At 43.5% G+C, this 16608-nt stretch overlaps 1 protein-coding gene across 2 annotated transcripts in view; it reads left to right on the plus strand.

Annotated features, from left to right (window-relative positions):
• The window catches only part of MOCOS (molybdenum cofactor sulfurase), a 75219-nt gene that overhangs the window by 4586 nt on the left and 54025 nt on the right, over positions 1-16608 (plus strand). For both annotated transcript variants that reach the window (XM_054461337.2, XM_063653600.1), the window contains exons 2-6: positions 3005-3094; positions 6442-6508; positions 7438-8079; positions 10888-10964; positions 12830-13029. In XM_054461337.2, coding sequence (XP_054317312.2) covers positions 3005-3094; positions 6442-6508; positions 7438-8079; positions 10888-10964; positions 12830-13029 — 1076 coding nt within the window. The remainder of the gene's footprint in view (positions 1-3004; positions 3095-6441; positions 6509-7437; positions 8080-10887; positions 10965-12829; positions 13030-16608) is intronic.

The raw sequence follows: 16608 nt of genomic DNA on the forward strand, positions 1-16608 counted from the left end.
TAAACTAGGAATGAAGGAAAAATTAACCAACTGATAAAGGTCATCTGCAAAACCCCCCACAGCTAATATCATACTTAGTGGTGAAAGACTGAAAACTTTCATCCTGAGTTTGAAACAAGACAAAAGTGCCTGTTCTCACCATTTCTATTCAACACTGTACTGGAGGCTCTAGCCAGGGCAATTAGGCAAGAAAACAAAATAGAAGGGATCCAGATTGGAAAGAAGTAAAACTATCTCTACTTGCTAATAATGTAATTTTGTGTATAAAAAATTTCAAGGAATCCACACACAAAACTATTGGAATTTAAAAACAAATTTAGCCAAGTGGTAGGATACAAGATCAATATGCAAACATCAGTTCAATTTCTATACATTGGCAATAGATACTATGAAAATGAAATTAGGAAAACAATTCCTAAGGCATCAAAAATAATAAAATACACAGAAAAAAATTTATCAAAAGAAGTATCACATACACTGAAAATTGTAAAACATCATTGAAAGAAATTAAAGAAGACCTAAATAAATGGAAAGATATCCTGTACTGATGGCTTGGAAGACTTAATATTGTTAACATGGCAATAATCCCCAAATTAATATACAGATTCAATGAAATTCCTATCAAAATCCCAGCTGCCTTTTTGCAGAAGTTGACAAGCTGATTCTAAAATTTATATAGAAATGCAAGTGACTCAGAATAGCCAAAGCAATTGTTTTATTTTATTTTATTTTTTGAGTCAGGGTCTCACTCTGTCACAAAGACTGGAGTACAGTGGCGCAATCTCAGCTCACTGCAATCTCCGCCTCCCAGGCTCAAGTGATTATCCTGCCTCAGCCTCCCGAGTAGCTGGGATTACAGGCGCACGCCATTACCGCCTGGCTAATTTTTGTATTTGTAGTAGAGATGGGGTTTCACCATGTTGGCCAGGCTGGTCTTGAACTACTGACCTCAAATGATCCACTTGCCTCAGCTTCCCCAAATGCTGGAATTACAGTGTGTGCCACCGCACCTGACCTCAAAGAAATCTTGAAAAAGAAGATCAAAGTTGGAGGAATCACACTTTCCAGTTTCAAAACTTACTACAAAGTTACAGAATGAAGACAGTGTGATATTGGCATAAGTGTACACATATAGACCAATGAAATATAATTTTAATTTAATGAACCCATATGTCTATGGTCAATTGATTTTCAACAGATACCAAGACTGTTCAACGAGGGAAATAACTTCTTCAATAAGTGATATTGGGACAACTGGATATCAACATGCAAAAGAACTAACTTGGACCCCTACCTCATTCTGCATTCAGAAATTAACTCAATGGATCAAAGACCTAAATATGAAACAGCTAAAAGTATAATATTCTTAGAGTAATACATAAGCATAAATCACTAGGACCTTGTTGAATCAGACAATAATTTCTTATGACACCAAAAATGCAACAACAAAAATAGACAAATTGGATTTTATCAAAGTTAAAAAGAACTTGTATGTTTCAATGAACACCATCAAGAAAGTGAAAGGACAACCCACCAAATGAGAGAAAACACATCCAGACAAAAATTTGTACACCAGTATTCATAGCAGCAATCATTTATAATACACAAAAGGAAACAACGCAGATATTCCTCAGTAGATGAATGGATAAATAAAATGTGGTATATTCACACAATGGAATACTATTCTGCCATAAAAGGAATGAAGTTCTGATACATGCTAAAATGTGGATGTACCTTGAAAACGTTATGCTAAGTGAAAGAAGTCAGACACTAAGGGCCACATATTGTATGGTTCCTTTTACATGAAATGTTCAGAACAGGAAAATTTAGAGAAGCAGAAAGTAGATTAGTGGTTATCAAGGGCTGGGGTTGGAGGCATTGGGGAGTGATTGGTAATGATATGGGATTTCTTTTGGGGATGAATGAAAATATTCTAAAATTAGTGGTGGTATTTATGTAATGTTATGAATATGTTAAAAACCACTGAATTGTATACTTTAAGAGAGTGAATTTTATGTTATATCTCAATAAAGCTGTGATAAAACAACCCATTCTACACAAAACAAAATATTTGATAAGTGAATGAATGGATCTCTTCACATTATATGTACTTGAAAGTGTATCTCAGAGTTTGTTTCATGTCAGTACTTATTATTAGATAGTGTACAATGTTTCTTTATTTTAAAAGCGCGTTGATGGATATTTAAGTTGTTTCCAATCTTTTGCTATTGCAGGCAGTAGTTCATTGAATATCCTTATATTCAGGTCATTCTACAAAAGTGTGGGTATTTGTAAGATGAATTCCTGCAAGTGGAATTGCTAGGTCAAAGGGTGTGTACATTTTAAAGCATGAACTGATGTTGCCAAATTGCTGAGCATAAAGAAGGTGTACCTGTGTACCCTCCTACCAGCCGTGTACCAATGAGCTTGTTTCGCCACAGCTTCATTCACACAGTGAGGAATCCAACCACTGATCTCTGCCAATCTGATCAGTAAACCGCGGTATCTCATTTTCATCTAAATTTGCATTTCTCTCTGAGAGAGGTTGGAAGGATCATTTGCATTCCTTGTATTCTTGGAAGCTCTGCAGCTGCATTAGTGTTGAGGGGTGCAGAGCAGTGTGGGAAAGTAGGATCAGGGCTCTCCCCTCAGGGAATCCTCCCAGAACCTCCAGAATAGGTTGTGACAATGTGAAACAGCTTTGCCATCATTCATCACGAATGTCGGCTAGGCGCCTTCTCTGTGTGGGATGCTGTTCCAGGTTCACAAAAGAGTGAAGAGAGCTGATTAATCAGGAGGGCTCTCTCAGGGCTTTAAAAGTCCTTCAGCATTAGAAGTGCAGTCCTTCCACTGCTCATGCCTACACTTGGATTAAGAGGCACATATCAAGAGGCACAAGTCAGTGGCCTGGTGTTATGTCTACATGCATTAGATAGTGTCAGTTGGGCTTACACAAACCAGATTCAGGTAAAATTTTATGTATTTATTTTATGTTTTCTTTCAGGAACTGTCTATCTTGACCATGCAGGTGCCACCTTGTTCTCCCAGAGCCAGCTCGAAAGCTTCACTAGTGACCTCATGGAAAACACTTATGGTAAAGAAAAACACCTGAAACAGGTTTTAGTCAACTACATGCAGCTGATATACCTATGCATATTAAATGTTGGATTAATAGGCCGGGAACATTCTGACCACAAAAAGCTGAATAAGCCCCATGTAAGATAGGGGCCAGGCAAGCACCCTGGGTCATTCTGTACTATAAACATGTGGCCGGGATGGAGGGAGCTGGCTCAGGGACAGACACACAGGTTACTACCAGAAGAAGGGGCCAGTGTTAGGAAGGGCACAGAGATTCAAAGGTGCTGTATTTGGTGGTGGTGAGTGACCCTGTATAGTGCAGAGAGTGGGACGGCAGGAGGGATGTGAATTCAGTCATTCACTCTATAACTGTTCATTGAGCCACTGTGATGTGTGGGGCATGGTGCTATAATGGGAACAAAATAAACATATCCCTTTCTTCTTGGACACTGTGATCTAGTCCTGGAAGACAAGACCTTACGTGAACTCCAAATAAATGTGATTACCAACTGTGTGAAGGACTATGGACAAAAGGTGCCTGGTTCCAGGCCAGCCTGTATCTGCAGTGACAGTGGGGTTGGCTTGTGCATGTCAGGGAAAGCTTCCTTTGGAGTGGAGTGGATGCTGGAGGATGAGCCAGAATTCACTCAGACAAGAGGGGGAGAAGTGCGAGCAGGCAGGGTAACAGCCTGAGCCAAGATCCCATAGTGGTTTCAGAAACCAGTCCGGGAACACGGAAGGGAGAAGAGTGGGAGAGGTCCGAATGGGGAGGGAGGGAGAAGAAGCCAGTGCAGGGCATTGTAGATGCTTGATCTTTGTTCTAGGAGCAATGGCATTGTCATCAGTGGCATTTATTAGCAGCACAACATGATCTCACATACTTTGGAAAGGGAATTTGAAATCATAGTGGCAGTAGCAATTGTAATATTTGTGATGAGGCTAATGATAAATAACATTTACCAGGTACTCGCTATGAGCTTCCTCTCTTCAGCCTCACAACAACCCAAGAGGTATAGGTTCTGGTATCACTCCTGTTTTATGGGTGAAGAAATGGGGCCCCAGAGAGGGCAAGTAACTAGCCTGGGGCTGCACAGGAAGGACTGGAGCTTGGGGGAGCTAGAAGCTGGTTTTCCAGGCAGTTTAGCTCCAGAGCCCAAGCCCTTAGCCTCCACCAGAGTGCCTCGATTCAGGATACTTCTGTTATGCCACATTAAGGGGTTTGGATTTTGGCTCTGGGCAGCCAGCAGATATTTAAATCTGGGGAACAGTCTTCTGGGAAGGTGCCAAGGAGGGATTTATCCTGATTTTAATCTGCAGTTTGCAAAGGTTCTTGTAATTCTCCTTTGACCTTTGCAAGAGCCATAACTGTGGGAAAGCCTGAGAGATAGCAGAGTCGAGATTGCAGGTGGTGCTAATGATGCAGCGCTAAAGCCAAGCAGAGGAAAGGCAATGAGGATAATTACCAGGTCCCACAGGTTACTAGCAATGTGGAAACAGAACATGTGGTAGCTGCAGTGGCCAGAAATCCAGTGCAATCTTTCAGTGTATTTTGGAGGAGAAAAAAAAATCTAAAACTAAAGGGCAAATTCTGCGTTAATGAGCACATGTGGCTCCTGAGAAATGCTGGTGCCTGGTCTTATAGGTCAGGCCCTACCAAGTCCTGTCTGGGGGTTAAGTTTGAGGGAGGTCATGATACTCTGGGACACATTTGGTGAGGACCCTGGGAAGGGAGCAAAATAGAAGTTAAGAGGAAGGGTGACATTGGGAGGAGGGTCTTCCTCCTTGAGAGTGGATGGCTAAGGGCAGCACAGTGGCCCCCTTCACATATTTGGAGGCCGGGATCAATTATTTCTGCAGGAATGGTATCAGTAGTGGTGGTGGGATCTGCAGGGCAATAGGTGGGGACTTAGATTAAGTGGCGTTCATGGCTCTGCTTCATGCTTGGAGAAAAGGGCATCCTCCTGAGGCTGTATACTGCATTCTCTGGAGTTAAACAGAGCCACAGCCACTGTCCAGAACATGTAGAACAGACTCTTGCACTGGCCTGCTTCTGAGCTGACTTCCAGCTCTAAAATACTCTTCCCGATCACATTTGGTTTTACTAGTGAGGAGAGATTTTTTTTTTTTTAACTATATCATAAAATTTACGAGCTGGGTACAATGTCTCAGGCCTATAAAATCCCAGTGCTTTGGGAGGCCAAGGTAGGAGGATTGCTTGAGCCCAGGAGTTCAAGACAAGCCTGGGAAACATAGCAAAAGCCTATCTTTACAAAAAACAAAAATTTAAAAAATCAGCCAGGTGTGGTGGCACATGCCTGTTGTGCTAGTTATTCAGGAGGCTGAGGCAGGAGGAGCCCCTGAGCCCAGAAATTCAAGGTTATAGTGAGCTATGATCAGCCACTGTACTCCAGCCTGGGTGATAGAGTAAGATTCTGTCTCTCTTAAAAATATATATATATTTCAGGTGTCCAATGATGATTTTTTAGTAAATGACCTAGTGATGCAATCATCACTATAAATCAGTTAGATGTTTTCATTCCCCCGAAAAGATCCTTCATGCCCATTACAGCTAATCCTTGTTGCTGCCCTCAGCCCCAGGCAACTGCTAATCTACTACTTTCTGTATCTCTACAATTCTTTTGCTGGACATTTAATGTAAACTGATTCATGCATTATGCATATTCTTGTGTCTGGAGTATTTCATTTATCATGCTTTTGAAGTTCTTTCATGACATAGCCAGTAGTTTGTTCCTTTTTATTGGCAAATAACTTCCCTGGCTGGGCACAGTGGCTCATGCCTGTAATCCTAGCACTTGGGGAGGCTGAGGCAGGAAGATTGCTTGAACCCAAGAGTTCAAGACCAGCCTGGGCAGCACAGTGAGACCTCATCTCTACAAAAATTAATTTTAAAAAGTTAGCCAGGTGTAGTGGTGCACACCTGTAGTCACAGTTACTCAGGAGGCTGAGATGCGAGGATCGCTTGAGCCCAGGAGTTTGAGGCTGCAGTGACCTATGATCCTGCCACTGCCCTCCATCCTGGGTGACGGAGCAAGACAGAGCAAAAAACCAAATCACTTTTTATTTTATGGATGTAGCATTTTTTTTTATCTGTTCACCTATTGATGGATATTTATATTGTTCCCAGAATTTGACTTTCTGAATAAAGCTATGAACATTCACGTGCAAGTCTGGATGGACATAAGTTTTCATTTTTGAGGGGTAGAAATCTAGGAGTGGAATTGTTTGGTGATATGGTAGTTTTATGTTGAGCTCTTTGAGAAACTGAGGGAGTTGGTTCAGAAGGAATACAAAAGAAGAGACCCTAAGTAGTGACTTGGTGGCCTTGTCTTTGTAACCTGCCAGGTAATCCTCACAGCCAGAACATCAGCAGCAAGCTCACCCATGACACTGTGGAGCAGGTGCGCTACAGGTAAGCATCAGGGACACCTGCCTGACTGGGCATACCTAGGCAGACAGACTTCCTTCCTAGGACTTGCCTGCATCCCACAAAAGTTCTGAGTCGATTTCAGGAGGATCACAGTTGGCTAAAAGGCAATGCATACATGTTGAGAAACATCAGAGTCAGAGCTCAGAAAGGCAGGGGTGAGTAGATGCAGTGTGGGGCAGATGAGATGCACAGGTAGGTGGCTCTGAGGTGCACATAGCTGTTCTGTGTGGCTCCAGAGACTGCAGTGCCAGAGTGACAGGGAGTGACCCAGGATCCTAGGTCTTGTTTTCAGAAAGAAGAAAAGTACTATTTCTCTGGTTTTCCTTTTCATAAGAAGTTTTATTAGGCATCTTGTTTTCTTCCTGTCTTTTTTCCCTTTCCCCCTCCCCCTTTTTTTGTTTTACTAGTATTTGTATGTTAAACAGCTCTCTATACTTTCTACACATAACAGTATCTGGCAAATAATTTCCAGGTGGTATTTAAATTATTAACACAATTTCCAATCACACAATTTCAAGTTATTTCAAATTTGAAAGTGATACTGTTTTGTTATTAGAGCTGCCAAAATTAAAAGCAATGTAAACAGGTTGATTACTATTTAAACCTTGTTGTGTTAGAGCCGAGTAGAAAGCACCAAGGAGAGAGAGTAGTATCAACTCTGATTAAGTTTATTGTGGATTTTTGTCATACATATCCAATTGGAGATATCCAGTGATATTTGGGAGGTAAGAGGATTTTGCCAACTGGAACTCGTTCCCACGGCTTTCATTGCCCTTGCCCTAATTTCACAGCTGTGGCAAAGCCTATCTATCCATGAAGGTAGAGATGTCATAGTTAATAGAAATAAAACAGCCTGCATTCAGTGCTGGGGCTGAGATCCGGGGGTTGCGGGGATGCTGTGCTTCTTCCAGAATCCTGGCGCACTTCCACACCACCGCGGAGGACTACACTGTGATCTTCACTGCCGGGAGCACGGCTGCTCTCAAACTGGTGGCAGAGGCCTTTCCGTGGGTGTCCCAGGGCCCAGAGAGCAGTGGGAGTCGCTTCTGTTACCTCACCGACAGCCATACCTCCGTAGTGGGTATGAGGAACGTGACCATGGCTGTAAACGTCATGTCCACCCCGGTCAGGCCAGAGGACCTGTGGTCTGCAGAGGAACGTGGTGCTTCAGCCAGTGACCCAGACTGCCAGCTGCCTCATCTCTTCTGCTACCCAGCTCAGAGTAACTTTTCTGGAGTCAGATACCCACTGTCCTGGATAGAAGAGGTCAAGTCTGGGCGGTTACGCCCTGTGAGCACATCTGGGAAGTGGTTTGTGCTGCTGGATGCAGCCTCCTACGTGAGCACCTCGCCTTTGGACCTGTCAGCTCACCAGGCCGACTTTGTTCCCATCTCCTTCTATAAGATCTTCGGGTTTCCTACGGGCCTGGGCGCTCTGCTGGTCCATAATCGTGTGGCTCCTCTACTGAGGAAGACCTACTTTGGAGGAGGCACAGCCTCTGCCTACCTAGCAGGAGAAGACTTCTACATCCCGAGGCCATCAGTAGCTCAAAGGTAACCTTGCCACAGGGGAGGGCTCAGAGGAGTTCAGCAAGGTGGGGTCTGGCCTGTTTCTCCTGGAGGATTATGCAAGAGGTGGGTCTGGCTTTGGGGGTCAGCAGAATTCAGGTTGCTGGCAGGGACAGGCTGATGGCAAGGCTCAGATCCGGGAGGCAGAGGTTGACTGGAGGTGACACAGGTGGTTCAGTGAACTCTGCCCCCATTTGAGAGACTTCTCCAGAGCTGTGAGAGGACCGGGGCCTGCAGATAAGAACTGCACACAGGAGAGATAAAACGCCCTCATGGGGTAAGGAGGGTGACCTACCAGGCCTTTGCCCTCAGCACTGACAAGAGGTTGCAACAGTTGAAACAGTGGCCTCAAAAGGGGGCACCCAGTGGCTTTAAAAGGTGGCCCGTTTGGAACAAGTCTGCCCACACATTGACAGCATAGCTGGTTCTCCAGGAGCTAGGATCAGCTCAGCCTGGCACCTAGTTAGCAGGAAGAATCAGTTAAAGCAGAGGCCCCCAGACTTGTGAGGCAGTGTTAGCAGCAACCTCTATGAGCCCCACTGTGAGTGAGTTACAGAGGGAGTCTGGGTGCAGGTTGTCACTTGCCCTCAAATGCCAGAGGCCTCTGCCTGGGTTGTTGGCATATGCCTCATCCCCAGGCTGCAAGGGCAGGTGGTGTGGGTTATGCTCAGGAATCTTTCAGATGGTGACAGCTGGGACCTGTAAGGTCAAGTGTGTCAAGGCTGAAAATGGTGGCTGATCCAGGGTTCTGCTGGGTCAACATCGGGGACACAGGGTTGGGTAGGCAACTAATCACCTACAGGGTCTGGAGAAGGCCTGGGGCATAGATGGGAAGGGCTGTAGATCCCCCACGGACCCCACACAGACTCAAGGGTCCTGCACGTAGGGCCATGGCCTTGACAATAGAGTCAGTGTTAGCTGTGTAGGCCTCAGGCTGGACCACTGGGGAATGAGTCCCCGCTCCACTGCACACCAGCGAGGGGACATGTGACTTGTTCTCTGCACCTCATGTTTTTTCTGTAAAGTAGAAATGATAATATTGGGTCGGGTGTGGTGGCTCATGCCTGTAATCCCAGCACTTTGGGAGGCCAAGGTGGGTGGATCATGAGGTCAGGAGTTCGAGACCAGACTGCCCATCATGGTGAAACTCTGTCTCTACTAAAAACACAAAAATTAGCTGAGCATGCTGGTGGGTGCTTGTAATCCCAGCTGCTCAGGAGGTTGAGGCAGGAGAATTGCTTGAGCCCAGGAGGCGGAGGTTGCAGGGAGTCAAGATCATGCCCACTGCACTCTAGCCTGGGTGACAGAGCAAGACTCCATCTCAAAAAAAAAAAAAAAAAAAAAAAAAAAAAAAAAAAACAAAAACAAAAACAAGAGAGAAGTGATAATATTGTCCTTTTAGAGCTAACACAGGTGAAGTATCAGAATGGTAGGGATCAATGTTAGGAGGCTATTTGATGTCTCTTTTATTTAGGACTTGTCCATAGTTGGGGGGTTTCTAAAACAGGAATGCTCATGTAAAACCTTTTGACTCCAAGTGTGATAATTTACCATGTAACAGAACCAAATGAGAAAAGAATGACAGGCATAACATAATGTAAGTTACAGGCAGAACAAAGCGACACCTCAAATTTAATTTGGCCAATAAGGGCACCTGAAGGCCAGGAGAACTGGGACAGCTCACTGGGGGCCAGGACATGGATGGGCTGGGGGAGATCAGACCTCTTTCCTTTGATTCAGGTAGATGACTTTACAACAGATCACATGCCAACATTCCCAGAAAGCTGAATTTATTTATTTACCATTATAAACCAATTTTTTTTTCTTGTGAACTTAGGACTAGAACTCAAGAGATTTAATACTCAACCTAAAGGTTTATTGAATGAGTACTTTGACTATGTTCTCAACTTTATGTATTTTATAACTCAGTGAAGTACATCCCTTGACAGAAACAAAAAACTCCTCTTTTATTTTAAGAAATAATCTATTAAGTATTTGATCAATAAATAATTGTCAATCAATTAATAACTGGCTAGTTTAACAAAATTTTTTGTAGAGATGGGGTCTCGCTGTGTTGCACAGGCAGGTAGTTTCAAACTCTTGGCCTCAAGTGATCCTCACACCTGGGCCTCCCAAAGTGTTGAGATAACAGGCATGGGCCACCACACCTGGCCACCCTAGGAAATTTAGAGCAGCCCAAGGAAACTGCAGAGTGGGTCAGGGCCAGAGGCAGCTGGACAGGTCTTGGTGTACAAAGTCCCCGCATCCTGAAGGGGAGAGCAAAGTATTATAAGACAGCAGAGGGAAGGTATTAACAGATTACAGCGGTATTAGTCCAATTTCACACTGTTATAAAGATACTACCCAAGACTGGGTAATTTATAAACAAAGGAGGTTTAATTGGCTCACAGTTCTGCATTGCTGGAGAGGCCTCAGGAAACTTAAAATCATGGCGGAAGGGGAAGCAGGCACTTTCTTCACAAGGCAGCAGGAGAGACAGAGAAGAGCCCAGGGGAACTGTCATTTATAAAACCATCAGATCTTGTGAGGACTCACTCATTATCACGAAATGAGAACAGCAAGGGGAAAACCGCCCCCATGATCCAATCACCTCCTACCAGGTCCATCCCTCAACACCTGGGGATTACAATTAGAGATGAGATTTGAGTGGAGACATAAAGCCAAACCGTATCAACAGCTAAGCCTAAAATCTAAAGCTCATTATATACCACTAAATGCACATGGATTGTTTTGACCACAGCTTGACCTGTTCTCCTCACCCCGTGGTTATAGGTTTGAAGATGGCACCATCTCATTCCTTGATGTTATCGCGCTAAAACATGGATTTGACACCCTAGAGCGCCTCACAGGTCAGTGGACGTTTCTATCCCTGTGGAATTTGCTCCTGTTGTGTCCTTGAGGGAGCTCTGGCACAGCTGTGATTCAGGTGAAGGAGACAGAGTCTGTGGAAGTGACTGGCACTCCATGCAGTTAAATTTGATTCCTAGAAACTTCAAAACCACTTCAGAGAGCAAGAGAATGAGGTGGGGTTTTTGGATTGTTTTTTGTTTTTTCAGCTAAAATAACATTTTAACAGGTAGAAGACATTCCAAATCAGGAGATTGCTAGCTTCACAGAATGAGAGGAGCATCCCTGGGTCCTGGGAGTGGTTACAGATCCTGAGGCCTTTACCTGCTCTTGCCTTTCTGGGTCCTCCCCACTGCCCCACGGGGGAGCTCTGCCTATGAATAAGCTGATGCTCAGAGAGGTTAAACGCCTTCCAGGCCAGGGAGCTGGAAACCAGGAGGGCAAGGATTTAACCCAGGTCATACTGATGCCTAACCATGAGCACCCAACCACTGTGTCTGCCGGTGGTCTTCGCATGACGCATGATTTCTTTTGTCACAGTAATGGGACCCTTCAGTGCCTTAACCTTAGCCTTAGCCCAACATAGGGGCAGACAGGATTCACGGGAAGAGAGGGTCACCCTGATGGCAATGCGGGGAGGTAAGTGGGCATGATCTGGGACAAAGGGAGGAGTTAATAAATACAGGCACTGAGTAGTGAGTACTTTCCAAGGAAAGATATTAACAGGGCCCCCAAACTGCAGGTGACAGGGTCTAACAGGGCCAGCCACCTCGGAACGCAAAGGTTGACTGTACCAGTCCACAATATGGCAAATGCTGATTTTTTCCTATGTGATTGTTCCTTTTTTAAAAAATAAAAATTGTGGTAAAATATACATAACATAAAACTTACCATTTTAACTATTTTTAAGTGTACAACCCAGTCGTAGTAAATACATTAACAATGTCTTGCCACCATCACCACTATCTATTTCCAGAACTTTATCACCCCAAACAGAAACTCTGTACCCATTAAACAATAACTCTCTATTTCCTCCTCCCCTTCCAACCCTTGGAACTACTTTTTTTCTCTGTGGATTTGCCTATTCTTGGTAACTCATCTAAGTAGAATCATACAACATTTGTCCTTTTGTGTCTGGCTTCACTTAGCATGTTTCCAAGGTTCATTCATGTTGAAGCATGTATTCTTCATTGCTTTGTGTAGTGTTAAAATGATTTAAACGTTAATAATAAAAACAAACAGCAAAAATATGTTTAGAGGAAAAAACATACATTTTGTGATCTGTTACCAAAGGGTCTAAATATCTAAATGTTTAAGTAACATTATGTATAAAAAAGAGGATGACAGGAATGACTATGGAAAAATTCTGCTGTTCAGTACCAAAGACCTAAACATTTGTCACAAGGGCAGTACCATCCACTCTTTACACACATTTAAAATTACTAATGTGAGGTCCAGATTTGCCAGTTATAACAAACTTGTTTTCTTAAAAGTGAGTTAGTGGTGCCAGGCGTGGTGGCTCATGCCTGTAATCCCAGCACTTTGGGAGGCTGAGGCAGGTGGATCACTTGAGCCCAGGAGCTCAAGACCAGCCTGGGCAACATGGTGAAACTCCATCTCTGCAAAAAATACAAAAATTAGTCAGGCATGGTGGTGAATGCCTGTCGTCCCAGCTACTTAGGAGGCTGAGGTGAGAGGATCACCTGAGCCCAGGAGGTTGAGGCTGCAGTGAGCTGTGATCGTACCACTGCACTCCAGCCTGGGTGACAGAGTGAGACCCTGTCTCAAAAAAAAAAAAAAAAAGAATGGGTGAATTGTGAATTTACATAAAGCTCATGATTCTCTTGTGTTTCATGATTGATTTGAGGTGGAATGGAGAATATAAAGCAGCACACCTTCATCTTGGCTCAGTATACCTACGTGGCCCTGTCCTCTCTCCAGTACCCCAATGGAGCCCCTGTGGTGCGGATTTACAGCGATTCTGAGTTCAGCAGCCCTGAGGTTCAGGGCCCAATCATCAATTTTAATGTGCTGGATGACAAAGGGAACATCATTGGTTACTCCCAGGTGGGTTTTCTTTCCATCCTGCTGACCTTATTACAACTCGTCCTAGTTCCAGACAAGAGTAATGCAGTGTGACAAAGTCCATTCACTGTTGAAGAAGCCACCAGGCCCTCAGCCACATGCCTTTCCACCTTCATTCACCCTCGTTTTTCAGTCCTCTTTACTCAGCCAAAAGTGGTAACTTTCAAATGGGAAGAAAGAGGCCAGTTCTTCTAATGGCAGGTGGGAAACTGTTGGGTCTTTGCCATAGTTGAATAAGCTGTTCACTTCACTTCCTGGTCCACTAAAATGTCCAGAGTTGCACTGAGCACTCAGGCATGGTAGTAGATGGTTATCAGATGGGGTGTCACAGATGGACAACAGGAACCAAAGGTCACTCCCAGAGCAGCACCGAGGGGAACGGATTAACTTTTGGGTGTTTGGAAGACGGTGCTGCTTTTTCCTTGAAAGCACATCTGCATCCACATTTTTATTTATTTTTTTGAGGTGGGGTCTCGCTCTTTCACCCAGTCTGGCATGCAATGGCATGATCTTGGCTCACGGCAACCTCCGCCTCTTGGGTTCAAGCAATTCTCATGCCTCAGCCTTCCAAGTAGCTGGGATTACAGGCACGCACCACCACACCTGGCTAATTTTTGTATTTTTAGTAGACACGGGGTTTCGCCATTTTGGCTAGGCTGGTCTCGAACTCCTGACCTCAAGTGATCCACCTGTGTTGGCCTCCCAAAGTGCTGGGATTATAGATGTGAGCCACTGTGCCTGGCCCACATTTTGTTTTTAACAAAGAAAAAAAGTTTTATTTGGCTCATGATTCTATTGACTGGAAGATTGGGCATTGGCGAACACCTTAGGTTGCTTCCACCCATGGAGGAAGGCAAATGTGAACTGGTATGTGCAGCCAGAGAAGCAAGAGAGAGGGCGAGGGAGGTACCTGGCACTTTATTTTTATTTTATTTTTTCTTCCAACTTTTTTTTTTTTTTTTTTTTGAGATGGAGTCTTGCTGTGTCACCCAAGCTGGAGTGCAGTGGCGTGATCTCAGCTCCCTGCAACCTCCACCTCTCGGGTTCAAGTGATTCTCTCACCTCAGCCTCCAGAATAGCTGGGACTACAGGCATGTGCCACCATGCCTGGCTAATTTTTATATTTTAGTAGAGATGAGGTTTCACCATGTTGGTCAGGCTGGTCTTGAACTCCTGACCTCAGGTGATCTGCCCGCCTCAGCCTCCCAAAGTGCCGGGATTACAGACGTGAACCACTGTGCCCGGCGTTCTTCCAACTTTTATTTTAGGTTCAGGGGATACATGTGCAGGCCTGTTACATGGGTACCTGATAGGTAGTTTCTCAATCTTCCCCTCCCACCATCTTCTACCCTCAAGTAGGCCCCGGTGGCCGTGGTTTTCTTCTTTGTGTCCATGTGTACTCAATGTTTAGCTCCTACTTATAAGTGGGAACATGCAGTATTTAGTTTTCTGTTTCTGTGTTAATTCACTTAGGATAATGGCCTCCAGCTGTATCATGTTGCTGCAAAGGACTGGTTTCATTTTTTTTGTGGCTGTGTAGTATCCTAGGGTGTAAATGTACCACATTTTCTTTAACCAGTCTACCACTGATGGGCATATAGGTTGATTCCATGTCCTTGCTGTTGAGAAAAGTGCTGCAATGAAGATATGCGTGCATTTGCCTTTATGGTAGGATGATTTATATTCCTTTGGGTATGCACCAGTAATTTAATTAAGGAATTGGGATGGCTGAATTCACTGGTAGTTCTGTTTGTTTGTTTGTTTGTTTGTTTGAGACAGTCTCACTTTGTTGCCCAAGCTGGAGTGCAGTGGCGCAATCTCGGTTCACTGCAACCTCTGCCTCCCGGGTTCAATTTATTCTCCTGCCTCAGCCTCCTAAGTAGCTGGAATGACAGATGTGCACCACCACGTTCGGTTAATTTTTGTATTTTTAGTAGAGACAGGGTTTCACCATGTTGGTCAGGCTGGTCTCAAACTCCTGGCCTCATGTGATCCACCTGCCTCAGCCTCCCAAAGTGCTGGGATTACAGGCATAAGCCACCATGCCCGGCCAATGGTAGTTCTGTTTTAAATTCTTTTAGAAATCTCCAAACTGCTTTCCACAGTGGCTAAGTTAATTTACATTCCCACTAGCAGTGTATAAGTGTTTCTTTTTATCCACAACCTCACCAGCATATGTTAATTTTTGACCTTTTAATAGCTATTCCGACTGGTGTGAGATGGTATCTCATTGTGGTTTTAATTTGCATTTCTCTCATGATTAATGATGTCGAACATTTTTTCATATGCTATTGGCTGCATGTATGTCATCTTTTGATAAGGGTCTGTTCATGTTCTTTGCCCATTTTTGATGGGGTTCTTTGTTTTTTGCTTGTTGATTTAAGTTCCTTATAGCTTCCAGTTATTAGACCTTTATTAGATGCATAGTTTGCAAATATTTTCTCTCATTTTATAGGTTATCTGTTTACTGTGTTGATAGTTTCTTTTGTTGTGCCGATGTTCATTAGTTTAGTTAGGCTTCATTTGTCAATTTTTCCTTTTGTTGCAATTGCTTTTGGAGTCTTCATCATGAAGTCTTTGTCAAGGCCTATGTCCAGAATGATATTTCCTAGGTTTTCTTCTAGGATTTTTATAGTTTCAGGTTTTACATTTAAGTCTTTAATCTGTCTTGAGTTTATTTTTGTATGTGGTGATAGGAAAGGGTCCAGTTTCAATCTTCTGCATATCTATAGCCAGTTATCCCAGCACCATTTGTTGAATAGGGAGTCTTTTCCGCATTGCTTGTTATTGTCTACTTTGTCAAAGATCTGATGGTTGTAGGCATGTGGCTTTATTTCTGGGTTCTCTAACCTTTTCCATTGATTTATGTGTCTGTTTTTGTACTAGAACCATGCTGTTTTGATTACTGTAGCCTTGTAGTATAGTTTGATGTCATGTAGTGTGATGCCTTCAGCTTTATTCTTTTTGCTTAGGATTGCTTTGGCTATTTGGGCTCTTTTCTGGTTCCATATGAATTTTAGAATAGTTTTTTTTTCTAATTCCATGAAAAATGACATTGGTAGTTTGATAGGAATAACATTGACTCTGTAAATTGCTTTGGGCAGTATGACCATCTTAACAATACTGATTCTTCCTATCCATGAGTATGGAATGTTTTTCCATTTGTTTGTGTGGTGTCTGATTTCTTTTAGCAGTATTCTGTAATTCTTATTGTAGATATCCCCCCTGGTAAGGTGGATTCCTAGGTATTTTATTATTTTTGTGGCTATTGTAAATGGGATTGCATTCTTGATTTGGCTTTCAGCTTGATCATTATTAATGTATAAAAATGCTACTGATTTTCATGCATTGATTTTGTATCCTGAAACTTTACTGAAGTTGTTTATTAGTTCTAGGAGCCTTTGGGCAGAGATTATGGGATTTTCCGGGTATAGAATCATGTTATCAGTGAAGAGAGATAGCTTGACTTCTTCTCTTCCTATCTGGATGTCTTTTATTTGTTTCTCTTGCCTAATCGCTGTGGCTAGGACTTCCAGTATTATGTCGAAAAGGAGTGGTGAG

This window comes from Pongo pygmaeus, chromosome 17 (assembly GCF_028885625.2).
Source record: "Pongo pygmaeus isolate AG05252 chromosome 17, NHGRI_mPonPyg2-v2.0_pri, whole genome shotgun sequence".
NCBI classification, from domain to species: domain Eukaryota; kingdom Metazoa; phylum Chordata; class Mammalia; order Primates; family Hominidae; genus Pongo; species Pongo pygmaeus.